Below are 26,509 nucleotides of genomic sequence, written 5' to 3' on the forward strand. Positions count from 1 at the left end.
GACCTAACCTTGGGAACCACTGCTCTCGATTCCTAAACTGCCTCCACTGGAGGACCGGAAGGGGCAGCCGCCCCTCGGAAGCACCTCCTCGCTCTTGCCCTTTGGAATTCTCTTCCCCCTGCCCGGAAAATGCGGCCGGAACCTTTGTGCCTCCCAGCCTCCGGGAGCCCGGGGGGAAGGCTTCTCCGCCGCACAACGCGGAAGTGAGCCGGGTCGCTGGCGGGGTTGCTGGCAGGTCCCCTTGTTGGGCCGGAGAGGGGACGATGTGGGGCGCCGGAGGGGGGAGCGGAGGCTAAGCCCCTGAGCCTAGGGAAGGAGGAGGAGGAGAAGCGGCCTCCCGGGGGGGCCTCTAGCCTTGGCTGAGAGCCGGAGAAGGGGCTCCGAGGGGCTGGGGCGGAGGAAGCGTAGAGGGGGGGCGAAGGTTTATGAGGCAAAGGGAGACCCTTTAAGGCATTGCCAAGGGGGGGAGGGGAAGAAAGGGGTCCCCTTAGGGGGGGGGACGAGTGTGTGTGTGTGTTTAGGTCTCCCCATGAGGTGAGGCTTCATTTTGGGACTCCTAGGTGTCTCAAGCCCCTCACGTGGGGCGGTTGTGGGGGGGGGAAGAGTGTGTATGGGGGGGAAGAGTGTGGGGCGGGGGTCCCCTAGAAGAAAACCCTACAGGGCTCTTTAAGGGGTGTTCACACACACACACACACCACACACACCCTCTGCAGCAGAGGCCGGTTTTGAACCGCCTTTACCCCAAAAAAAGGAGACTCGGGAGGCTGGAGAGAAGGGAGGCGAGGAGGTTTCCAAAAGTTGTGTGTGTGTGTGTGTGAGAGAGAGACCTCCTTTGAGGGGGGGGGGGTTGTATGTGTGTGTCCCTCTGAAATCCCCCAGGGAAGTGGGTCAGGTGTGTGTGTGTGTTTGGGGGGGAGGAAGGCCTCCCCCTTCTAGGGCAACCCTGAGCCATGGCCACCCGGCGTTTAACAGACGCGTTCTTGTTGTTGCGGAACAACGCCATCCAAAGCCGGCAGCTGCTGGCGGAGCAAGTGAGTAGTTACAGCAAATCCAGCCCTCTGACTTCACGTAGCATGGCTGCTGCGGTGAGTCTCCCTTCGTCCTACTGTCCTCCCACACACCTCTCGCTGTTTTAGGAGCTTCCAATGCAGCAAGCATGCCTCTTTATTATTATTATTATTTATATTTTTTTCCCCAGGGCTGCTTCCTGCTTCCCATCCTCACCTCTTCCATTCTCCTCCATAAAGAAGGGGTTGTCTTCTCCTTTCTCGGTGGGGTTTTAGACACATGGTAGGGCATTCCGCCGAATCTGCTCCAAAACCATGCATTAAAAAGTGCCTCTAGTGGGCATCCTTTGCATTTCCATTTTTTTTAGGTGCGGGGGGGGGAAAGGGGTCTTCGGCTTCCATCAATTCTACCTACTTTGGTGCCTCGCTAGACAGTTACCCTGCATGACAGTTTTTTCGCTAGACATTGACTTTTTGCGATCGCTATAGCGATTTGCAAAACAGTGATTCCTATGGGGGAATTTTGCTGGACAGTGTTTGGTCCCTGCTTCACAAACTGAATTTTGCTAGATGACGATTTTGACAGCTCCCTCCGTGCTCGCAAAACGGGTGTTTTCGGGACCTAAGCTTCGCAAGACAGCTATTTAAACAGCTGATCGGCGGTTTGCAAAGCGGTTTTCCTATGGCCAATCTTTGCTAGACAACGATGATTCTTTCCCATTGGAAAGCATTAAACAGGTTTCAATGCATTCCAACGGGGAAATGCTTTTTACTAGATAGACGATGATTTCGCTAAACAGCGATTTCAGTGGAACGGATTATCATCGTCTAGTGAGGCACCATTGTTCTTACTTCCCAGTGAGAAAGGATTGTGGGAGTTGTAATCCAAAACCTCGGAGAGTCAGAGGCGGCCCACCCACCATAGAGCTACATTTCTAATGGTGGATCATTGCATACCTGGAAGTCAACCTCCCCGTGTCTGTGGCAACAGGAAGATGGAGCTTCTCAGCTTCCTAGTAGGTGTATCTGATCATAGTGTATGTAGATAAATTCTGAAGAACAACAGTTTGTGGCTGTTCCCCCTCCCGCAAAGCCCTCCCTAAATGGAGTTGTTTGTGATTTAATCTGGTCTAAAGAAATAAACAGTTAATTCAGTGCCAGTTGAACAGTGTGCTGCCCTGCACTTCCTCATAATGTGTCCGCTACCACTTTTGATTTGCTGAATGGACTCTTTATGTCACTCTTCTAAGTTTACTCCAAGTAAAACTTATTCGTCTCGAAGGTGCCCCAAAACCCTGGTTGTTTCTGCTAAAATGGAAATTATCACTCTATGCTTTCACCAACCCAGCATTTGTTTTTGTTATTGTCTTTAGTTTTTCCTTTCCCACTTTTGTATTACCTTTCATTTTGCATTTCACGATCAGGGCTCAGGTGGAGGAAACCATTCTGCAGGTCACAATTACATTTTTGGAGTCAGAATAAAAAAATTTAGACACCACCCTAGTACTGAACATTTAGAGAGGTGTGTATTTCAGACGTCTAGGTATGTGGAAGGTAACCAGCCCTCTTAGAAGCTCATTCCTCAGCATAATTGCTCTTTCTGTTTGTAACAAGCGCCTAACTCTTCCTATTCATTTTGCTGCTACTTCTATTAAAAGTGTTTCCTCATTATATCCTTTAATCTTGATAATGGTGCAGTTTTCATTGTTTATTTTGTATGCTGTACACTGCCCAGAGTAGTCGAACGGCTAGATGGGTGGGATATAAATATAATAAATAAAATAAATAATAAATAAAATAAATATCAATATCACTGCAATAAGACATTAAATGGTTGCTTTCCTCTCCAAATGTATTCTCCTTTAGTGCAAAATAAGCTGCTCTTCACACTAATCTCTGTTTGGGGGCCCATGCAAACAGTGAAATCTTACTGCATTCTGTTTTGTTGTATATACATGTTCAATGTCCAGATACTGTTTTTGTCCTTCCACTGCATTCACCCTGAAAACAAATGGATGAGAAACTGTATGTTAATACATAATTACCTCAGGTGCAAATTTGAGATGAGAATATGACCTCCTGGCACTTCAGGTCTGTATTTTTGGTGGCCTAGAGAAACCTGTAATCTTCCATCATAAAGGTATTTTACAGGAAGATACCCAGCCACCAGTTAGGCAGGCCAGTGTGGCAGCTAATACTATTTAATTGGAAGTGCAGTTCGATTATACTCACCAGATCAGGATTTTTCTGCTGAGGGCTGTGTTAACCTATTAAAGGCTTTAAATCTGGAGTGGATGGAATAGCGGCAACTGGAGTATTAGGGGCAAATGAGGCACTGGACCATTTCAGGTTTGGGCTACCCTCTCTGCCATCCCTGTAAGTGTGAATGTGTGCCTGCCTGCATCTGTGTTTGTCCCCGGCACTGCGTGCCACCCACCACTCTGGCCACCTTCGGCTGCTGTGCTTTCCACGCCACCGATTGCAGAGAGCACCCCCTGCCACTTGGATAAGCCGGTAGCCCATTGTGGATGTTGCAAGAAGAAACATGAATTTGCCCACTTTCTTTCCTTCCCTCCCTCCACCCCCTTTCTCTCCCTCTCTACCCAGTAAGCTGTAACAGAAGGAGTACTGTATGTTATTCTTGTAGATGCAGATGGTTTTTGTAGTCATGCCAAAGGTCCCCAGATTGTCAAGTGAAAGATGTAGCCGTCGGGGTGTCGGGCTTGCCTTGTTCTTACATTAGCAACTGGGTTGCAGGGATACAGTACTTGTTTTCATCATTTCTTTGTTGGTTTGTTGGTTTGTTTGTTTATTTATTTATACCCTGCTTTTCTCCTTAACAAGGACCCAAGGTGGCTGACATTGTTGAATGACAATATTTAAACCTAGAAACAATGATACAAATACTAGAAAGGATCAAACAAATAGCACTCCAAGTAATGGTAAATAAAAGCAATACTAAAAACACGGGCAAAGCAGTAAGGTACAACCATCCTTTTAAAAGCCCCCTCTCAGGTAGCCAGTCAACTGAGGGAAAGCTTGCCTGAAGAGAAAGGTCTTTGCCTGCTTGTGGAGATGGGGCCAGCCTGGCCTCCAGTGGGAGGGAGTTCCAGAGTCTAAAGGAGCAGCCACAGAGAAGGCCCTGTCCTGTGTCCCCACCAAATGCACATCTGTGAGGGGTGGGTGGGACTGAGAGAAATCCTGATGATCTTAAGACCTGAACAGGCTCATAATGGGGTATATTATATAGGGCAGGAGTGGTGTCTGGAATGTGGGAGGTCTTCCGTTAGGAAAGAGAACTGTGGCCCCTTGAGTTTTGTGCAAGCCTCTCTTACCTAAATCTTGATGATCCAGGATGTTTGCATGAAGAAAATATTTTCCAGATTTATAGAAAGGAAAGATTTTGTGGGGTTTTTTTTGGAAAGTTCATTTAAATCATGTTATAGTACATTAAAAGGAATTAAAAACCAAAGTGCTGTAACTTAGGTGTTCCTAAACATTTTCAACACCCCATAATTTTAGGGTTTTTGTTTGATTCTCCCCCACCCCACCTGAAGGAAGATTTTCACCCCTTGCAGTACCCTCTTCCTATTTAGCCACTCAATGCAATTTCACCTCCCACCTGATCATGTTTTATGCCTCTAAGGCTACCTATGCAATGAGAAAACACAGGTGCATAATAAGGTTGCAGGCAATTATTCAAATTAATAATTATAGTGAGCCAGTAAAAATGTGCGTTCCTCAGCTTAAGGGAACACTCTAGTGCTGATAGGTCAGAAAAAGGAAAGATGGTTTTATTTCTTTGCTAAAAGGAGAAGGAAAACATGTGCACCTCCCACTAGAATGTTGAAACCAGTGCATCGTACCAAATAGCCCCCGTCCATATGGCTGAGTACTTAACCATAAATAATCCTGGAGTTTAGCCCTGAGATACTCTTAGATGTTCACAAGTGAGCCAAAGTACTCCTTCAGGTACTCTGAATGCCAGCAGTTCAAGCAGACCTTAGAATTAATTAGTTACATGTACAGTAATTGGTTATGTGATGATTAGGTACCCCGTTCTCCCAGATAGATTTAACAAATTAATGTTGGCAGTCACTATCAAAGCCTTGAAATTACTTATTAAATTTTAGTAGTCATGTGTTAATTTGTTTCCCCTTTTCTCCACTGAGACAAAAAGTTAATTTGCTGGCTCAGAATGCTCACTGTACCTATGGTGCTGTGAATTAGCGGTTTGAGTTCATTATTCATTACAGGATGTGATCTCAAGAGGAGGAGGATTGGAGAGCAGTGCTGAGGGTATTAGAAATTGGAGATGATAGGGATTTTGCTTGAGACTTCTGTGGGTAATCATATTCTAACACGGACTTTTGCTGGCCACACTTCGTGATTCAAAATGACTGAGGAGACAAAGTGCAATTATTCAGCAGTGTAGAAAAATGCGAAATGTTTCGTATGCTCAGAAGCACTCCGGCATTTTCTGGTTAAGAATTTTTCATCCTTGATTTTACCAAATAATCTTTATTGCTTTTATTGCTGCGCTCAATTAGGAGGCAATAGTAACAACGGCATATGCCTAATTTGTAAATTCCAGGGCTTTTTTTCATACAAAATTAATGATGTAATTAATAAATTGATTGAAGAGAACATCAGTTTCAATGCTACTCTTCCCAATATTAAAAAGAAATTAATTTGCTAATTTCTAACAGTATTAATGAATTAATTATGAAAAGCTAGTGTTATAAGCAGGGACATGGTGATGCTGCATGTTAAACCACAGAAGCCTCTGTGCTGCAAGGTCAGAAGACCAGCAGTTGTAAGATTGAATCCATGCGATGGAGGGAGTTCCCGTCACTTGTCCCAGCTCCTGCCAACGTAGCAGTTCGAAAGCATGTAAACACGCGAGTAGATAAATAGGTACCACATCAGTGGGAAGGTCACGACGTTCCATGTCTAGTCCCGCTGGCCACGTGAGCACTGAAACTGTCTTCAGACAAACGCTGGCTCTACGGCGTGGAAACAGGGAGGAGCACCGCCCCCTAGGGTCAGACATGACTGGACTAAATGTTAAGGGGAATCTTTACCTTTACCTTTAGTGTTATAAGCTCTTCAACTTTGGGCTTTAAATGTCATAGCTAGCTTTTGAACTGATTTTTAGAATAAGCCAGGGACCCATGCAGATAATGAAGTTTTGGAGTGATGTACACTAATAGCTGGATCTTGATTCTGGTGAAGATGTATCTGAGAACATCAGGTCCCACTGCCTTAACGCTCAGTTCAGCTCAGCTTTTCCAACCATTCCCTTCTTTTTCTCTCACAAGCTTTCTCAAGCTGCCTTCTTCATGTTCTGTTTTGGAAGGCCTTATCTCTAAGTAAGGATGCAGTTCATTTCTACTCCAGACTCAGAGAGACCCAGAATCCACAGAAAATATATACAGTGGTGCCTTGCTTAACGAGTGCACCGTTTAACGATGAATCTGCATAGCGATGCGGATTTTGCGATCGCTAATGTGATCGCATACCGATGTTTAGATAGGGCAAAAATCACTTTGTGATGATCGGTAAGCGTTTCGCTTACCGATCTTTGCATTGCGATTTTTTAACAGCTGTTTGGTGGTTCCAAAATGGCTGCCAGATGCCCAAAATGGCCGTGCGCAGCGTTTTCGCGCCCTGCCCTCGCTTACCGAGGGCGTGAAAATGGCGGCCAGATGGGGAAACTTCGCTGAACGGTGAGTTTTGGGCCCCAATGCGTTCCAATGGGTTTTTCCGTTCCATATAGCGATGTTTCCCCATAGCGACGATTAATCCGGAACGGATTAACCTCGATATGCGGGGCACCACTGTATATATATATATATTAGTTCTTTAAATTCTTGCTAAGATTTAATACAGACACAGGAACAAGTGATACCTTTAATCAACCATTAAGAGTATAAATCAAAAAACAAAACAGCGAGCTTTTGACAATAAATCACCTTGATGCACAACCTTGCTTTATCATTGAAAACTTGCTACAGTATTTGATTTTTTGTTTTATTCTCTTAATGGTTGATAAAATGTATCATCTGTTTCTGCATTTGTATCTCTTCCACGACTGTGCAGCCTTTTCCTGGTTTAGATAATATTTGGCTTTCCTTCCCGCGGCAGAAGAACTGGATTTCTGGATTTTTTTCCTGACTCCTCCCGTTTCTATTTTAATTTTTTTATTATTCTGTATTTCTTTTCTTAAAAAATTAAAAATTGGCATCCTGGGGAGCAAAAGCATGATTGTGAGGGTGTAGGAAGAGTGATAAGCGTGACCAATTTATGCTGTTTCTCAGTGTTTTTTAATTCCTCTCCTTTTCCTCCTTTATATGACCTTATATTTCAGCTGTCCCCCCCCCCATTTCTTTCATCTTGGGACCTGGAGGTGACTGTGGGGGCTATGTGGGGATAATTCCAGCAATCTCCCAACTCTCCCTATTTCTCCCCAACAATTTTCATTTTTAAAAATTTCCCCAAATCTGATTTACAGGATTGGCAGTAATTGGTGGGGGTGGGAGTCAGAGAGAGAGAGAGAGAGAGAGAGAGAGAGAGAGAGAGAGAGAGAGAGAGAGAGAGAGCTGTAAGAGATGACCCCTTGCTAAATAGAATCTTATCAGCAAAAGTATTAGAATTTTTAACCGCTCATGGAATTCATATTTTTGGTGTGTATGTGTGTGTGTTTGCTGTAATATTTCCCATTTTAATGTGCTTAAAACTTAGCGTAAATGATATATATAGCAATACAACACTTATAATTGTGCCAGTGTTTTGAAAAAGTGGCCTTTTTGTTTCCCTCATGTTAGAACCCCAATTCTTTGACAGAATGATGGCTAAAACATAAGATTTTAAAAGTTTGAGGACCACGAATCCAGGTGAACCCCAGCCATGGCAAGGCATTGCGTACCAGACCAGTTTTGATAAACAGCTATGCAGCCTCTAGTTAAAACTTTCACCAGTGTCAATACAGGGTGGCAACCCTTATTTCTAAACCATCATTTCCAAATAATAATTTAGATCCAGGAGATGATTAGTGAATGATATTTGTTCCTGCATGATATTCAATGCAGGAACAAATCATTCCTGCATTGAGCAGAAGGTTGGACCCAATGGCTTTGTAGGCCCTTTCCAACTCTCTCCCTCTGTCGTGAGAATGGCTGACGGTCGGATTCCAAAATATCTCTTGTATGGAGAATGAGTTCAGGGAAATCGCCCCAGAGGGAGACCACAGCTGCGATACAAGGAGATCTGCAAGCGGGATCTGAAGGCCTTGGAAATGGATCTCAACAGATGGGAAACCCTGACATCTGAGCGTTCAGCCTGGAAGCAGGCGGTACATCACGGCCTCTCCCAATTTGAAGAGACCCTTGTCCAGCAGGCCGAGGGGCAAAGAGCCAGCCCCGAAACCAGCCAAATCAGGGAGCTGGACAGGGGACAGACTGTATTTGTCTTCAGTGTGGATGGGATGGTCACTCTCGAATTGGCCTTCTCAGCCACACTAGACGATGTTCCAAGTCCTCTGTTCAGGGCACGTTACCATAGTGTCTCAAGACTGAAGGATGCCTAAATCATCCAACTTTATGATTCTGCCTTCCCAAAAAATTATTTCAATGTCTTCTGTTCAGAAATCTATCCTGAGCTTAAATGCATTCTAAAAGAAACTGCACCAACGCAAGCCGCCACACTGAAATATTTTCATGAACACCCAACACCGTGCCTGATAACCACGTTCTTAACTGCACGGTCTAGGAATGCGCTGATGCCTCAAACTCTGAGGTTCAGTTGATCTTTTGAGATCACGTAAGAATTCTGTGGTAATTATGGCTTAATGTTATGTTATTTTTTTAAAAAAAGAATCACAGTTTGCCTGGTATGTGGGAGTTTGGGTTGAATTTCCATTTGTTTGATTTTAAGTATCTTTTAAATATGTGTACTATGTAAATAGAGTCTTCCTTTGTCAGCCAGGCAAATGGTTTGAGATGTATTGGCCAGAATCCTATTAGTGTTTGCATATCACTTTCATAGCTTGCTCTGGCTAATAGTGACTAACTGACATGGCGCCAGGGCATGCATTTCAGTCGAGCGGTCAGGCTCATGTCTGGGCACGTGACGTTTTTAAGCAGTTGACATTACCTGCAGGAAGTTAAGCAAACCTTGTGCGAACACCAGTTGGATTCTGGCCCTCCAGCAATGGAAAACGTGGCTGCTCACGGGACTATATGTTGGTCTGCCTAAAACCTGATGCTGTGTTTTTTTTTTAAGACTGTTTTGTTTCTCTTGATAAGTTTGGCAGCATTGAAGAACCCATTTCTAGTGTTCCTTCAACTGACTGTATCCTTTCATCTGTCCTGTTCTTTTGCTTCACTATCTTAACCTTTTGCTGTCCCTATATGGATGTGGGGATGATGGGATCAACAAACCACCTCAGGAGCTGGACGAGGTATAGTTCTGTTTACTCACTCTGCTGTTCTTTTTCTCCCAAGGGAAATGTTTTTAAAAGTTGCCTTATGTTAGTCAGATGATGAGTCCATGTAGTTCAGCCTTATCCGTCATCGGTTACCGCAGGAAGAGCACAGAAAACTGCTTTGGAGGTATACCTCTGGGGATCTGAAGCGGGTTTGCACATTTTAAATCTGTTCAGCTGATCCTGGAAGCCGCATTAGGCTACTCTACGTCAGTGCCAAGTTGAAGGCACGTATCTATTCTTCAACAACAACAGTAACAACAACAATGAATCCTTCTGGTGTAGAAATGTGCCAAGCTTTACATAGCAAAAGGCAGCCTGAACGTTGGCAGTACCCATGGCAGCAGTCCATATGGTTGACAGGATGTCTCCTCTGAAGATCAGGATGGAAAATATAACAAGTAAGGAAGTGATAGCAGAAGCCCTAAGAATATTGGTCCAGGCCAGTGGTTCCCCACCTTTGGGTCCCTGTGTGCTCCTCCTGGACTACTATTTCCAGAAATCCTGGTCAGCACAGCTAGTGGTAAAGGATTCTGGGAGTTTGAGTCCAAGAATATCTGGGGACCCAAGGCGGACTAAGCTGAAGGAAGGTCAGCAGAACGGGGAAATAACTGTCTGGCAGTCTAAGAATATTCTCCATGTACTCCTCGTGCTAAGATGTGTTTCGTCTTCAGTGTAAGCTCAGTTGCCATTCCAGCATTAAGTTGGTTAGAGTCCCAGCCCCTACAGTATTTAGGACCAAAAAAGGCCAGCCTTTCAAACCCATAAATGGGTTTTGGTTCATTTCTGGTTTCATTTAGCAAACATGCAAAACCACCCACCCCACTGCCAATAGTTCTGAATTTTCTGGTGATTTGTGCAGTTTCCAGAAGATCCTGGGATTAAAAGATTGGCATCGGACTTCCTCAAAGTTGCCACTTCACTCTTAACATTTATCACAGCACACTGCTCCTGCGTAGATGCTATAAGGAGATGATTTCTGTGATTCTGCTGTTCGGGGGCAGGAATAGCTTTTGCAGTGGGTGATGTCCAGGGAAGTTTTATATATATGGTTCAGGGAAGTTTTATATAGGTAAAATAAAGAAATGTATGTATATATATTTCTTTGTTTTATGACTCTTTCTCCTGGTTTGAAATCCAGCATCACACAGTTAGAGCACAGCCTGTTTCTACCCCTGGAGGTGGGGTGGGTGGAATACTTCAACCTTGAGGGAAAAGCCATGAAAACTAATGTATCATCACTGACTGTTTTGCAGTTCCTTCCCCTATCCACTTAACCCCCAAGGAAACTAAACAGATTCTGATGAAAAAAAGAGAAGCCCCTACATTGCCAGATTAGCAGTTAAAACCCAAGTAAAATTTAAGAAGGGAGAGGATACGCAATTCTCAAGCTATTTCCATTTCAGCACAAAACGGAGAGTCAGAACGTAGCCCATAGTATCAAGCGATAACTGCTTGTTTTGACCCATGTGGTCCTTTCTTAAACTGAAAGCAGTGGTTCCCAACCTTGGGTAACTCAGGTGTTCTTGGACCGCAACTCCCTGAAACCCTGGCCAGCACAGCTGGTGGTGAAGGCTTCTGGGAATTGCAGTCCATGAACATTTGGGTTACCTAAGGTTGGGAACCACTGGTTTAGAGTGTTGATGGCTCTTTCTTTTGTACTTTATATTAGTCTGGGGTCATTCTTTCCTATGCTGTCACATCAGATCAACTTAGCTGAAGCATGTTTATAAGACGGATGGTATTTCTATCTTGAAAAAGGGGAAGTACAGGGGGGAAATTGCCCTTTTCCTACGCTCCCTGTTTATTGTTTCTGAAAGCACAATGCATGAATGAAGTCAATTAGTGATGTTCAGTTGATACGTGAAACAGTTTGCGAATTATTTTCCAACTCAGATATCCCTGAGTATACTGTTTCCTAGAAAAAGGAGTTAATGAGACCTAAATAAAAGAGGGGGGGGGGTTCCTAGTCTATAAATAAAGTTGATACTCAATACCAGATACAGTGTTTCTTCTGAGGATATCTTAATGTAGTGCTTTTCATTCATTCTAAAGTGAAAAACTTTTTTTTGGGAAAATAATACCTTTTCACATATTGCATTGTTAGGGAGAATAAGCCGCCAAAATCAAAGAAAGCTGGATTGAGCTAGGGGAAGCAATGCCCCAGAATCAGTTTGCGAACAAGGATTAGCTAAAATCTGTTCTTCAAACTATCACTTCTTTCTAAATTTAATCTAGGAACTTTTTCTCCCTCTGTTCTTCATATTCCTGTACTTTTACATCCACTTATCTATTGAGGGGTGAAGATGATGGGCTTCTGTCCTAAAGCCTCATGAACTCTTCTGCAGGGGCACCAGACGCCCCCATTGGAACAAGTAAATACTTAGGAACTCATGCTTGGCTTAAAGCCACATCAGCTAAAACAATAGCGGCAGTCTTACCAAAAGATACTGTATTTGGTTTGTGGGAGTCTCTGTTGAGGAATTTGTCTGGACCAGTGGCACCTGTTAGGAAAAGACACAGCAAGACCCTGCTTCCAATGTGAATATATCCGCCCAGGTTTCTGGTGACCGCTGTGTATGACCACCCTTAATGATTAGACTCGGGGGCTGTATACAGTCACAACAGTGCCTAAGATCAGCATGAAGGTGTAAGTTTCTCCCTTCTCTCTGAAAACATTGTGATAAGGTTTAATTTCTAGAAGTAGCTCACACTCCGGTCTAGAATCTTCTTGAATGAATACCTCAAGGTCATGTTCGAAGTGATGTATAAAAGAACAGAAGCCCCCCAAATCCCACTCCATCTCTCTGTTTTCTTTCCTTTGTGGCTTTAAGCCCCCAAGAAACAAATGGCCAAACAGGCCGATAATGATTTGCTAGTTAAACAAAGCAAGTTTTAAACCCTTTTCTTGCCTCTCCATCATATAACTTAAGCGCGTCCCTTCTTGTGTCAACTGACTTCTCTCAGTTTGGAGAGAAGCTGGAACTGATGCTTTAAATACAAGGCGTTGGGTTCATGGAGTCCCTTTTTTGAGGAGGAATGTGTTTTGATCCATTCATGCAATAACTGCCCCATAAGGGTGGATGTTTTAGGTACAGAGGCAGTGGTTTTTATTCTTAACTTTGGTGCACGTTTTTCACGTAAGTGGCTTTCGTTGCTCCTCTACCATAGAATGCCTGTTCAATGTGGTGTGCCTTTTGGAACAAGGGAATTGTTCAAAAGATGCAAAAGGAGTCTCTTCCTTCAGCAGGTCCTCTGTCACATCCACACTTAGATAAAACAGGCACCTCCAGAGCTATTGGGCCTTGTGAGCCATTTTGCATGAGTGCGTCCAGGAAGATGTCCATTCCTCCTCTTCAAACCTAGATTGTTGCAGAATAATCAGGAATGATGTTTCTACTAATACTGTATTCATTTTCTTGATGGAAAGATTCCAAGAAGCATCAGGTTTTTTTTTTCAGAAACATTAACTAGGAAACCATTCCCTTACATCAATGGTTCCCAACCTTGGGTTCTCAGACATTCTCGGACTCTGCAGTCCTGGCCAGCACAGCTAGCGGTGAAAGCTTCTGGGAGCTTTAATTCAAGAACATCTGCCCAAGGTTGTGAACCACTGCCTTACATCATAAATGTTGAGCTTTAGTTCTTTAGCTCTGTTTGAACTGTTGTGTGTCTCAATATATTGTGTTTACTTTTGGCAGCTTGCAGATGATCGCATGGCACTGGTATCTGGGATTAGTTTAGATCCCGAAGCGGCTATCTGTGTAACTAAGAGACTACCTCCAAAGTGGACTGATGGAGTGGAAGAAGTAAGTTTGTGCGCGCATAATAGATACGATTTTATGTGTATCCCTCTTTTTTGGAAAAGCAGTTATCCAGTTTCCCAGGGGTAATTTATTTACTCAGTTTACATAATGACCTTCTGATTGTCAGGAAGGATTGTCAAAAAGGGGAAAAAATCACCGTGAATTGTGATGGAACACAAAACCCAACATTACCGCCATGTAAACAGTTATATGCAGAGGAATAAAATTGGCCTAATTAAACTTCTTTCATGGCTCAGATGCTTGGAAGGAGACACACACCTTGCATTACCTGTAAGCCAACAGATTAAAACCACATAGACTTGAACGGAATGGCACAACCGGTTGAGAATACAATGGTGCTCCACTTGACGACAATAATGCGTTCTAGCAAAATCGCTGTACAACGAAATTGTCGTCAAGCGAAAGTAAAGAACCCATTAGAATGCATTAAAAACCAGTTAATGCATTCGTCCAGCGAAGATCCTCAGTAGGGCAGCCATTTTCCGGTGCCTGTAAAGTGAGCAATCAGTCCTAAACACAGTGGGGAGCCATTTTGTGACCCGCCGATCAGCTGTTTCAAATCCATCGTTAAGTGAAAAATCGGTTCCCGAAGTAGGGAACCAATCGTCGTAAAGCGGAAAACCCCATAGGAACCATCGTTTTGCGATCACAATAGCTATTGCAAAAAACTCATCGTTAAGCGGATTCATCTTCAAGCGGGGTAATTGTCAAGTGGGGCACCACTGTATATGGTATAATAGCTCAAAGTATTAAAGGGCTGGATGCTCAAGGTTTGCATTCATCCAGCAGGTCTGTGGATGAAGTTGTGTGCATATTTGATGTGGGAATCAGATATGTATTGTCTTAAGGCTGCCACTAGCCGCTCAGAGTGGTATAGATTTATCAGATGGGCAGGATATAAATAAAATAAATAAAATAAAATAAAAATAAATAAAATTTTGTAGTTTGGGATTGTCTGTAGTCTTTTTCTCTATTTGATTTTAAAGAAGTAGCCATGTTAGTCTGTGCAACCGTGTTAGACCACAAAAAAGGTTATGCCATCTTTAAAAAAACACAACTGTTATATTTCACTGCAAGTTCTCAGGCACACCTGAAATAACAATTGTTAGCTTTTTAGGTGCAACAATGATTCTCACTTCGCTTTTGTCTGGTACCCTCCGTTTGATTATCTGCCATTAGATCCGGTATGAGATCTCCAGGATAAAACAGAAGATGAAAGAACTAGCAAGTCTGCATGACAAACATCTAAACAGGCCAACTCTGGATGACAGCAGTGAAGAAGAACATGCCATAGAAATAACTACTCAAGAAATTACACAGGTATGCAGGAGGATCCCTTTCGGAAGTGATTCTGGTTTTTTTCTTCTCCAGTTTTCGAGTCCAATTTCCATTTCTACTCGGTGACTGAACGAAGCCAGCACCATAGCTCCAAATGATGCTCTTAAAAGTTCATACCTTCCTTAAACTTGTCCTTTCGATTCTTGAAGTGGCGTATATGAAAAAAAAACCCCACAAATCTCTCTCTCTCTCTCTCTCTCTCTCTCACACACACACACACACACACACACACACACACAAACAAACAAACAAACAAAGTGGCTTTGGGTTTGCCACTGAAGAGTTTATGTTGTCCAGAAAGTACTGTTTCCAAGATACCTATCCGTTCCACCTATATATGACTGCAGTAAATGCGGCTTCAGCACACTGACTTTATTGTGGAAGGCCAGTAAGACATATTGGTCCATGTATAAGGTTTTATAAATGATTAGGTAATAAAAACCCTTTGCATTAGAACTGATTTACTTTGCAGTTGTGCAAGTGGAACTTCTGTGCTGATCTTTCATTAAGAGGAATGGCTTCTCTCTCTTCCTGCCTCCCAGCTATTCCACAGGTGTCAGAGAGCAGTCCAGACATTACACAGCAAGTCTCGAAGCTGTACAGACCAAGAGCGGCGGCTTCTGAAGAACGTTGTGTCTTCCTTAGCCCAATCCCTTCAGGATCTGTCCACCAGCTTTAGGCGTGGGCAGTCGGACTACCTAAAACGTAAGCTGAGAACTAAATGCCATCCTTTCTCCTCGTCCTCTGGTGGCATTTGTCTGATGTCTTGCGCTGCAGAGAAAACGTGATAGTACACTACCTGCTTGTGTGGACCTTCTTATATGAGAGGATACTAGTTTGGCTGAGCACCCATCCTGTTCATTCTCTGCCTTATGTTCTTTGCATTCCCATAGTCTTTATGCAGACAGGGATAAAACAGTGACTGAAAACCTGTTGTTTTTTTTTAATAGGAGAAGCAGACGGTGTAACATTTACTTGCCTCTGGCCAGCAATTGAAGGCTCCCCATTGGACTCTTTAATTGCATCACCGTGGTGACTCTTTAATTGTCAGATGAAATGATGAGTAAATCTTACATCGTTCACCTTCTGCCTGCATAGCTGTGCAGCAGGTTTTCAGGCAACGATTTAGAACTCAGTAGCTAAGCAAGTCAAATGAGTGTTTTCCCCCCCCCAAAACCTGTGCTAAAGTTGTATATTGAGAGAATACCAATACCTTATCCTCCTATCCAGCTGGAGACCCAGGATAAGTGCTACAGGCTATTTGACTTGGGAACTGTGTTGTCAGCCCAATTGCCAAATCTAAGACATAAGCCAGATCTAAAAGCGCCCAAAGCGCTTCCCAAAGCCCGCATTTTCGCTCAGCTGATCGGTGGGACTTCGGGATGATGGGGAAGCGCTTTCCCCCCGATCATCCCGAAGCCCCGCTGATCAGCTGTGCGAAAATGGGGCGTTTGCGATGATCGCTTCCCTGCGATCATCGCAAAGCAATTTTCCCCCATAGGGAACATCACAGTACGATCGGAAAAGCGATTGCAAAATCTTCATCGCTATGCGGATTCGTCGTTAAACGGCACTGTATTAATGTTTGCTCCAAAAATGCATTAGGGCTTATTTTCAGGGGATTTTTTTTTCATGTACAACAATCTACGTTAATTCAAATACAGTCATGCCCTCTTCTTCTGGTTGCTGCACAAGGGCAGAGGGTTCGGGTTCACTTCACTGTGGCTTACTTTGGGGTACAGCTTATATTACAAGCATCTTGAAAAATCATACTAGGGCTTATTTTCAGGTTAGGTCTTATTTTTGGAGAAACAAGGTACAAGTTTCTAGTCCTGGGTACCCAGGAAGACTCAAGTGATGTTCAGACATAATTTGTTCTTTAGACAATTGCTTCTGTTGCTTCAGCTGCTGGGTGTATGTGGGTAGGCGGGTGAGACCTTGATTTTTTGCATACCAATAATCATAGAGCAAAGACCAACATGGTTTAAGAAAGGTTGTAATTTAACATCCGTGTTTTCCTCCTCTTACAGGTATGAAGAATCGGGAAGAAAGATCCAAACATTTCTTTGACACTTCCGTCCCTCTTATGGATGATGGCGAGGACACGACACTCTATGATCGGGTAAGTTTGGAAGCCGTTGAGCTGAGCAGGGATCTGTCTGAAAAGGTACACCTATGTTTTCATTCTACAAAAGAATGCAGAGGAGACGTCCTATAAGCACATTTCTGCTAGTCTAGTTCAGTTTCTGTTTATTTACAGATCGCTTTGCTTGGTTCTGGGCAAAGGGAGTCAATTCCCATACAGGTGTATTGGATTTTTAAGGCCGTACAGAGATGCCGTCCTGTTGGTGGGCCCTGCAGGTGATGGGGGTCCACTCTAGGTCATTTGGAGCAGTGAAGCTTTCACTATTTGGAGAGACTTGATGTTGTCCCTGCACAGACCAATACACCATCCACATCATGGACCACTTAAACTTTGTTGTTTGCATGCTGCATATTTGCGTGTTATATGCATTATAATAATAATAATAATATAAGAACCTTTCAACTGCAGAGCTGAGAGGGACCCTATGGATCATCGGGTCCAGCCCTTCTCAAGGACGCTCAGTGGGGGAATCCAACTCCACATTCTGGCTCTGCAGCCAGAGACCCAAGCCATCTTTATATATAAATATATATATATATAATATAAGAACCTTATACAGTATAATATAAGAACCCATATACAGTATCTATCTATCTATCTATCTATCTATCTATCTATCTATCTATCTATCTATCTATCTATCTATCTGTCTGTCTGTCTGTCTGTCTGTCTGTCTGTCTGTCTGTCTGTCTGTCTGTCTGTCTGTCTGTCTGTCTGTCTGTCTGTCTGTCTGTCTGTCTCTATCTATGTCTGTCTGTCTGTCTATCTATCTATATCTGTCTGTCTGTCTGTCTGTCTGTCTGTCTGTCTGTCTGTCTGTCTGTCTGTCTATCTATCTATCTATCTATCTATCTATCTATCTATCTATCTATCTATCTATCTATCTATCTATCTATCTATCTATCTATCTATCTATCTATCTATCTATCTATCTATCTATTTAATTTCTCTCTCTGCACGGCAGGAGAGGAAGCTGAACACGTTCCATATGCATTGTCTCCGATGCATTTTTGGTATCACCTGGCAGGACAAAGTTACAAATAGAGTAGTCCTAGATCGAGCTGGAATTTTCAGTATGTATACTGTACATTACTGAAACAACGACGCCTACGTTGGCTTAGGCATGTGATGAGAATGGCTGATAGTCGGATTCCAAAAGATCTCTTGTATAGAGAATTAGTGCAGGGAAATTGCCCCAAAGGGAGACCACAGCTGCGATACAAGGAGATCTGCAAGCAGGCCTTAGGAATGGACCTCAACAGATGGGAAACCTTGACATCTGAGCATTCAGCCTGGAGGCAGGCGGTGCAGCATGGCCTCTCACAATTTGAAGAGACCCTTGTCCAGCAGGCCGAGGCAAAGAGGAAGTCACAAATGCAGCAAAATCAGGGAGCTGGGCAGGGGACAGATTGTATTGGTCTTCAGTGTGGAAGGGATTGTCACTCTTGAATTAGCCTTTTCAGCCACACTAGACGCTGTTCCAAGTCCTCCATACAGAGCACGTTACCATCGTCTCTCGAGACTGAAGGATGCCTATTCTATTTTATCTATATATCTATAGATATAGATATAGATATAGATATACACACACACATACACACACACATATATACAGTATATATACAGTATGTATGTATGTATGTATGTATGTATGTATGTATGTATGTATGTATGTATGTATGTATGTATGTATGTATGTATGTATGTATGTATATGAGCGAACACAATTCATCACACTTACTTTCACAATTGTGGACTATCAGCCACTGTTTGCAATCTTTATCTCCTTTCTTTCTTTTTTTTCTTATCAGGGCTTTACAGACGACCAGTTAGTATTAGTGCAACAAAACACAGTATTGGTGGAAGAGCGGGAGCGAGAAATCCGACAGATCATACAGTCCATTACTGATCTCAATGAAATTTTTAGGGATTTAGGAACAATGATAGTCGAACAGGTAAGTTGTTCTATGGAACAGATAGCATGCCTTTCACCGTGTAACATTCCCTGATTTTTCCCTTGGAGCGTTCTAGGGTGTTCTAATTACTTTCTAAAATAAAGACATTTTGGAGTTTTTGTTTTCTAAAGATAAAAGCAGGGAATAAGGTTTAAAAATCCATCAGATCAAATGTGTGAAGACCGGTGATGGAGCATCGTTGCCAAACCTAGTTAGATCCAGTCAAGAGTAGAGGGGGAGATGATTTTGGAACCACATATGGGTTATCTTGAACTTCGTTGAAGAAAGGCAGGATAAAAATTCATAAAGATAATTTTTTAAAATATATCACTCCATTTTCAACTGCACTTGTAATCAGTTTAATGAAGGGCACAGTGCCATTCAGCCTCCCTGGAAGAATTACATTTTGGTTTTGGGGTGGGGACGGGGAGGGGGGGAGTCAGCTCACACTGTGTCATCCCAACACCTGAATAGTGGTTGAAATATATTCGCAAAGGCTTTCATGGCCGGGATCTGATAGTTGTTGTGGGTTTTTCAGGCTCTTTGGCTGTGTTCTGAAGGTTGCTCTTCCTAACGTTTTGCCAGTCTCTGTGGCCGGCATCTTCATAGAACAGCACTCTGTGCTCTGGTGTAGTTTGCTTGGGAGTTGAGTATTTATGGTTGTGAGATAGGCTTTTGTCCTTTTCAGGAGATTGGGTGATTAGTGTGTCTTGTTGTGAGTGTATTGTTGTGGTAAGGAGGAGAGATTATCTGTCATTGTGATTGATAGGTGTTATTAGCTGGTCTTTTGTGTGAAGTGATCCCCGGTCCTTGTGGCTGGGTAGAGTTCGTTGACCCGTCTTCCTCACAACCAGGTCTTTCTACGTACTTGTGTTTCTACTTGTGCCTGGACCTCTGCTTCACAAGATTTCAGCAGTGGCCCCGTATCTTGCTTTTAAATGTTTCCTTGCCCACTGACAATTTTTCATCTTAAAAGGAAAAAAAAAAGCTGTGCTCCTCTTTTCTGTAATTTATCCTGTGATATTTCTTTAGTTTCCAGCTTACAGATCTAATAAACTTTTCTTTTGATCAGGGTACCGTTCTCGATCGGATTGATTTCAATGTTGAACAATCATGTGTGAAAACAGAAGATGGATTGAAACAACTGCAAAAGGTACAAAGCAGGAGTGTGTCATGATGTGTGGGGTTTTTTTCTGCATTCCGTACTCCAATTTGGCTTTCAAACGGCTGATGGAAATTTAGAGACAATGTTATTCTGCTTGATACAGATTGTTTCTGTGAAATTGCAAGAGGCTGTGAGTGCCATTGGAAGTCACCAATCAAAGTTATGGATATTGGATGATGACTTCACAAATAGCTTTGGATCATAAGTCAATTTTTTAAAACTTTTAATCTTTATTGCATTTTTTTAAATTATATTTTTATGAAAATAAATGCCCTGGTTGGATAACAGAATGAAACTGTTTCAGTAATAGAGAATTTAGGATGGCTGCCTGCCTACTAAAATTGTAACTGGAACAGTGTTAGTTAGGTTTTCAAACAGATAAAATCGAAAACAGAATCACTTATAAAAAGAATCAATTTAAGCATAAGCAATATTTATCAGTCCTTGTTCAAACACTTGTTTTTCTTCCGTTGTCCACTTCAGTGATCCACTACCTGGTTTTGTAGGAGAATGTAACCTAAGAGAATAATGGAACAAAATGCCTTTTTAAAAAAACTTTAAATCTTTATTGGATTTTTAAAAAAGAAATTATAAAAATAAATAAATAATTATCACTATATAGTATGAGCGCATAGGCAAACTAACTTTTTATTATCTCTTTCGCAAAACAGTAAGTCTTCAACATTTTTACTTCCTTATTTTCCACCAAACATGTATTTTCTTCGCCATCTTAATAATACATTTCTTAATTCTTATTTTATATCCATATTAACAATCTGCTTTACTTTGTTTTTACTTCTGTTGAGAGCAGTTCTGCTTCTAATTTAAGCCTAAGTCACTTGGTAGAGGTTCAGAATCTTTCTTCCATTTCTCTTTAAGATAATTCTTTATTTTCCCCCATTGAGATTCGTGCTCCGTTCTACTCTTTCCTTTCAATGAATCTGTAAGTTTGTCCATTAATATTAGTTCCTGTAATTTTATTAAACAATCCTCCACCGAAGATTCCTCCTTGTCTTTCCATTGTTTGGATCATAAGTAGATATGAAGTGATTACTTTTTCATAATCTTCCTGCTACTTACAACTCCTTCCAAAAGGAGTCATTCTTTAAAGATGAATATAATGCTCATTTATTTATTCTAATTCATTTAATTCTAGGCCTGTGTCTTTCATCTTGGCCTGTTGTAAAGTAAACTGTGACATGACCTGCACATTATAGGTGGGATATACGTGGTCAGAAACTGTCTGTTCACATCTCAGATATAGGATATGCATTCCACTGTTGTAATGTATTCTTGAACATTTATGCAGTCCTACATATACCTGGAATGTATTGTATTGTAATGTATTCTTGAACATTTATGCAGTCCTACATATACCTGGAATAGGTAGGATTGGAATGCAGTCCAATGTAATTCAGTGGAACGTATGCCAACCAATAAGAAGTATTTATTGCTTGCTCAATAGTAAAATTCTCATATTGGCAACGGGAACTTAGCAGCAAGTACGTACAAAACCCAACAAAAATACAAATAATAAATCAGATCAATGATAAAAATATAGGAAGGCAGCAGAGCACCTGAGTGGATTTTGCTATGAATAAGCATTCTTTGGTCTTCAGTATGTGTGTGTTCTCAGCATATAGTACCAGCTCTTTTTGATTCATGGCTTATATTACGCCTAAGAACAAAGAGTGGATTACTACAGTTATTTTACGTAATCTCTCTGGACAAGTCTGTACTAACCAGTCAAAATGTTTTCTTCCAGTTAATGTACTAAATTCCACTCTCTGTATTTGCAGGCTGAACAGTATCAAAAGAAGAATCGGAAGATGCTCGTCATTGTCATTCTGTTCGTTATAGTAATTGTCCTAATTATTGCTCTCATTGCTGTGAAATTTCGCTAGGCAACACTCCGACGATGTTTTCCTTTTTTGTATATGTTTTTTTCGAAGGTAGGGGGTGAATTTTTGTTGGTGTGTGTGATTTTTTTTTCTTCTTCTTCTCCTCTTTTTTTAAAATTTCCTGATGTGAATTGTTGAACGCTCTTGAAAGCTGCCTTCTGAATGAATGTACGAGACCTAACGGTGCAATGTTTCTAGGGAAACCCCTTTCCAGTTTATAAGTTCAGCAAATGCGAGAGATAATGGTTGGGAAAAAAACCATGGACAAACAAAACTGGAAATTCTGAAATAGGCTAACAAATTATACATCTGCTTATACATGTTCTTTTTTTTTAAATTAATGACTCAGATGTTTCAGAAACTGTAATGGTTTCCATTTGATTTGAGAACTCAATGGTATAGTACGCCATCTTTTTCACTAAAATGAGTTTTAGATCTTGTGGGCGATCTTTAAAGATGATACCAAAAACTTTGGTTTGGAGATAAAAATGCCTTAAAGATAAAACTAGTTCTATATCACCTGGTTTTCCTCCAGATAAATAGCAGATAGTTCTTACTGTATGGTTTCATATTGTTATTAACTTCTAGAGTCGTATGTATGATTGGCGTGTTACTGTTTAAACTGCTAATCAGTGCTAAAAATTTAAATCATCTTCTGAAACCTCAAGTAATCAGCAGCATCTTCTCCAGTCTTCTTCCACTTCAACACCACGCTCTTGAATTGATCATGGCTGTTTTTCAGTTGCGTGTGTTTCGAAATAGTGTATTAAATCCGGAGCTCAAAGCAAATGATTTGCTCTCCTTACCTCACACCCTCCAAATCTGTATCTGTTATTCTAAAATTCTGGCACACTCGATCTTCAGCTTTTCAATAGCGAACTTGAAAAGTTGTGGTGGTAGCTACAACATGCAACTTACTTTGGATGCAATAAGGCTACCTGTGTGTCTTGTCAGTTAGCTGTTTGGCTTGCAGGAAAGGCTCAGGAGAAACCTAGGGTGATTTTTTTTTAAAGATCATATTAAGTGCTGTTCTACTGGCTACTGTGCATCAGGATTCTTTTGTTCCTTTGATAACCAGTATCTCTGCAGGAGGATGATTTTAGAATACAAAGAGTTTAATTGGTTCCTTAAACTGCTGTGCAGTTTTTAATATTTTCAGACTGTGGATAAGTGAATCAGTGGGTATTGATTTTGAGGATACAGGCTTTCTACTGTACCAGCTTCTTGTAAAAGATGAATGGGGAAATTGTAGCCCTCCAGAAGTTATTGTGTTGCAAGCCCCATCAGGTCTATTGGGGAAGAATGCTTGGAGTTGTAGTTCTGTAACAGCTAGGGAGATGCACTTTTTGCCTACTGGTTCTGAAAGCATTTTCATTATCAGATGTGTTCTGGCCAAGCACATGAAAAATGCCATGTTGGTTCCTGGATAAAATTACACGAAGGAGAGAGATGCAATTTCACTTGCTGTCAGTTTCATGTACAGTACAACCCCTGTATCTGCAGGGGATTGGTTCCAAATTTCCCCCACGGATTGCTGAAAAACCATGGAAAATAGTGAACTCTATATATAGTATGGTTAAAAAAAAAAGCCAGAAAAAAAGTATTTTTACTATGTATTATCAGAACTGGCCACTAGAGGGGGCCAGAGACCATGCTATGTGTTCTTCAAGAATACACAGCATAGTCTCTGGCTCCCTCTAGTGGCCAGGTCTGGTGAAGACATGAAAATATGTATTTCTAGTTTGGTTTTCTAAATACAGTGGTGCCCCGCATAGCGATGATAATCTGTTCCGGAAAAATTGTCGCTATATGGATTCGTCACTATGCGGGACAAAGAAGCCCATAAGAATGCATTAAAACACGTTTGATGTGTTCCTATGGGCAAAAAACCTCACCGTTCTGTGAAAATCCTCCATGCGGCTGCCATTTTCGCTGCCCAGTAAGTGAGGAAACGGCGCGAAAACACTGTGGGCGGCCATTTTATTTACCCGGTGGCCATTTTGGAACCGCGGATCAGCTGTTCTTAAAACATCGCTATGTGAAAATTGGTAAGCGAAACGCTTACCGATGATTGCAATGCGATCACTTTTGTGATTGCAAAAAACACATTGCTATGCGGATTCGTCATTAAACGAAGCGCTCATTATGCGGGGCACCACGGTAGTTTTAATATTTTTCAGACTGCGGATAAGAGAAACAGCACATATAGATCCCATGGATACAGGGGTCCTAATGGGTATTAAATACCTAGCATGGATTAAGCGTTTGTAGGGATTAAAATTGAACAGCCTTACATGGAGAAAATATACCAGAAAGGGCTGGAAATGGAAGAATAAAGAAGTCGATTCATATGGGATTTGAACAGTGGCTTCAGTCTTTAAAATATTTTGTAAAAATGGTAACATATGGAGGGGAGGGAGAAAAATTGGGCAGGGGGAGTGAATACAGACAATATTCTGAGTATAGCATTCCAGGGACGGTGGAATCTTTGTGTGCAGTACAAAAAAAAATTTAAAAAATCTATCTACTGAAAGCTTTATAGGAGAGCTTTACCCGGACTGCTAAGAGATGTGTTCCTGATGTCCCACTGGTTTATTGTACTTGATCCGTTTCTCAGCATCTAGCATGCTGCTGTTGTTAGTTTTCCTTTAACACGAATCAACAATTGCTTCGAGAACTGTTCGCATGATTAGAAAAATCATGTTATCTGAGGAGGACTTCATGTAAGAGATGTACATTCCAAAGAGGGTTTGCAGATTTGAAATCCCATTGTTCATCCCTCATGGTTTTCTGTAAGACTGGTGTCGTTTGGATAGAATAAAGAAAAGGTGTATTTAAAATTATTTATTTAAAATGCAAATGACTTTCAAGAGATTTTATACTGTTTGTAATGTTTTACATGCCAGCCTTGTTGTAGGTGCTGCACATTTAATCTGCCAAATGGTTTTAGAGAAAAGATCAGAAAGATGACACTGGAGCAAAAGATTAACAGATGAATTGATAAGAGATGTCATCATGGTCGCCATGCTGGACTCTGCTGTGTGACTGTCTCTCCTGCGTGTGGGGGCCTTGGTGGAGTTAAGGGACCTCCCTAACCTTTACTAGGCTTTAAATATAAAAAAATACTGCATGCACTTCCTTGATGCACTATTTCTGTAGCAATACTGCTCTTTAGAAGTGATTCTGATTTCTAAAATAATTTGGATTTTAAATTTAAGTTAGGCGAATGCTATTTTTACTCCCTTTGCACAGCTAGAAATGTAAGCCTGAGAATTACACGCCTGGTGATCCAGAAAATTTGTTCTTCTAATGTGATTCCACATAACATCATCAAATTACAGGAGGGCCTCCCCTTCGCCCCCCCAGCCCTGGTGGATACTGAAAAACACAGGGCACTAGTGGCCAATTCTGGTATTGACATCAAGGAAATTTCTCTAGTAAAGGCCATACTGTAAATACTGTGTTTCCCCGAAAATAAGCCCTAACCTGAAAATAAGCCCTAGTAGGATTTTTCAGGATGCTCGTAATATAAACCCTACCCCAAAAATAAGCCCAAGTGAAGTCAAACCTCGCCCTCCACCCTTGTGCAGCAACCAGAAGATGACTGTAAAATAAAACATCCCCTGAAAATAAGCCCTAATGCATATTTTTGGACCCTGTCTTATTTTCGGGGAAACAGGGTAGCGGGATTTCTGGCTCCCTCCAGTGGCCAGTTCTTGCAACTTCATATACATATAGCATATAAAATATTTTCAGACAGTAGATAAGTGAATCAGCTGATACCGATCCTGTAGATAAAGGAGTCTTACTGTAGGTGCAACCCTTGCCCAAGTCACTTCCCCCCGCCCAATGTGATTCCAGGGCTCATTGGCCCAATCCCTTCAGTCTTACACACTGAAAAGGGGAGGAGGTAGACTTTTACATTGAGAATCCTGGTATACTCAGTGTCGATTCTAATGTTCAAATGTGCACAAGAGGTCTCCCTGAATTCAGCTGCCTCTGGCCACTGGCTCTGATTCCAGCAGAAACCAGCCTTGTCTTTAGTCATGGCTCTGTAATGGTGACTTTTAACCTGAAGCTATGGTGTATGTCATGTAAGGGATGTCATGTTCTGCCCAGCTGTGTACATTATATTTTCTCCCATTTCTGTGCACAATGTGTGATGTATGAATAAACAGTTAAACTCCACCCTCATGTGCTAGATGATATGTTGCATCTCAAATCCAGTTCACTTCCAGAGATGTTCCTAATGCATCTGATATGTGGCTGTTCTGTATCTGTCCATGTTATTTAAAAAAGAAACGGGTGGGGGGGAACTGAGGAGGAATCAAGTCTGAATCAATTTGGCTAGATTCTTGACTGGCCAAAGATGATGATGATGATGATCGATCGCAAAGGCATCAATGCACCAACCTACAGTGTCCCTCCTCTGTACAGCCAACGGGCTTGGAACTTCAGCAGGTCCAAGGGCCCAGTTTTGAACCCTCTGGGCTGTCAAAGAAACATATGTTGTCCCCTCTCTCACAGTGTTTTAAGAAGGCTTCTAAAAACATCCTTTAGAGAAGCCTTCTGTGACACCCCAGCCAGATTTTATGCCTCGTGTTCCACCTTATCTGATCATTAAGCCTCTTGTATGGCGTTTTATAGTCTCTTGGGTCTAAAGATAACCCTGTTGTAGCGGGGCT

The 26,509-nt window shown here is 41.9% G+C and overlaps 1 protein-coding gene across 5 annotated transcripts; it reads left to right on the top strand.

Moving 5' to 3' along the window:
• Positions 1–146: 146 nt before the first annotated feature.
• STX16 (syntaxin 16) lies at positions 147–26,012 on the top strand. 5 transcript variants are annotated; one of them, XM_078376506.1, is made up of 9 exons: positions 147–1,085; positions 9,457–9,468; positions 13,194–13,301; positions 14,499–14,639; positions 15,200–15,362; positions 16,688–16,779; positions 18,615–18,758; positions 19,831–19,911; positions 21,723–26,012. In XM_078376506.1, the coding sequence occupies exons 1-9, from the start codon at positions 951–953 to the stop codon at positions 21,825–21,827; spliced, it is 981 nt and encodes a 326-aa protein (XP_078232632.1). In that variant the 5' UTR covers positions 147–950; the 3' UTR covers positions 21,828–26,012. The 5 variants fall into 5 exon arrangements, with proteins under 5 accessions (XP_078232632.1, XP_020667313.2, XP_078232633.1 ...); XM_078376507.1 differs by having other exon boundaries at positions 148–1,031; XM_020811654.3 differs by lacking the exon at positions 9,457–9,468.
• The last annotated feature ends 497 nt before the right edge of the window (positions 26,013–26,509 follow it).

Source organism: Pogona vitticeps, chromosome 5 (genome assembly GCF_051106095.1).
Source record: "Pogona vitticeps strain Pit_001003342236 chromosome 5, PviZW2.1, whole genome shotgun sequence".
In the NCBI taxonomy this organism is placed as follows: domain Eukaryota; kingdom Metazoa; phylum Chordata; class Lepidosauria; order Squamata; family Agamidae; genus Pogona; species Pogona vitticeps.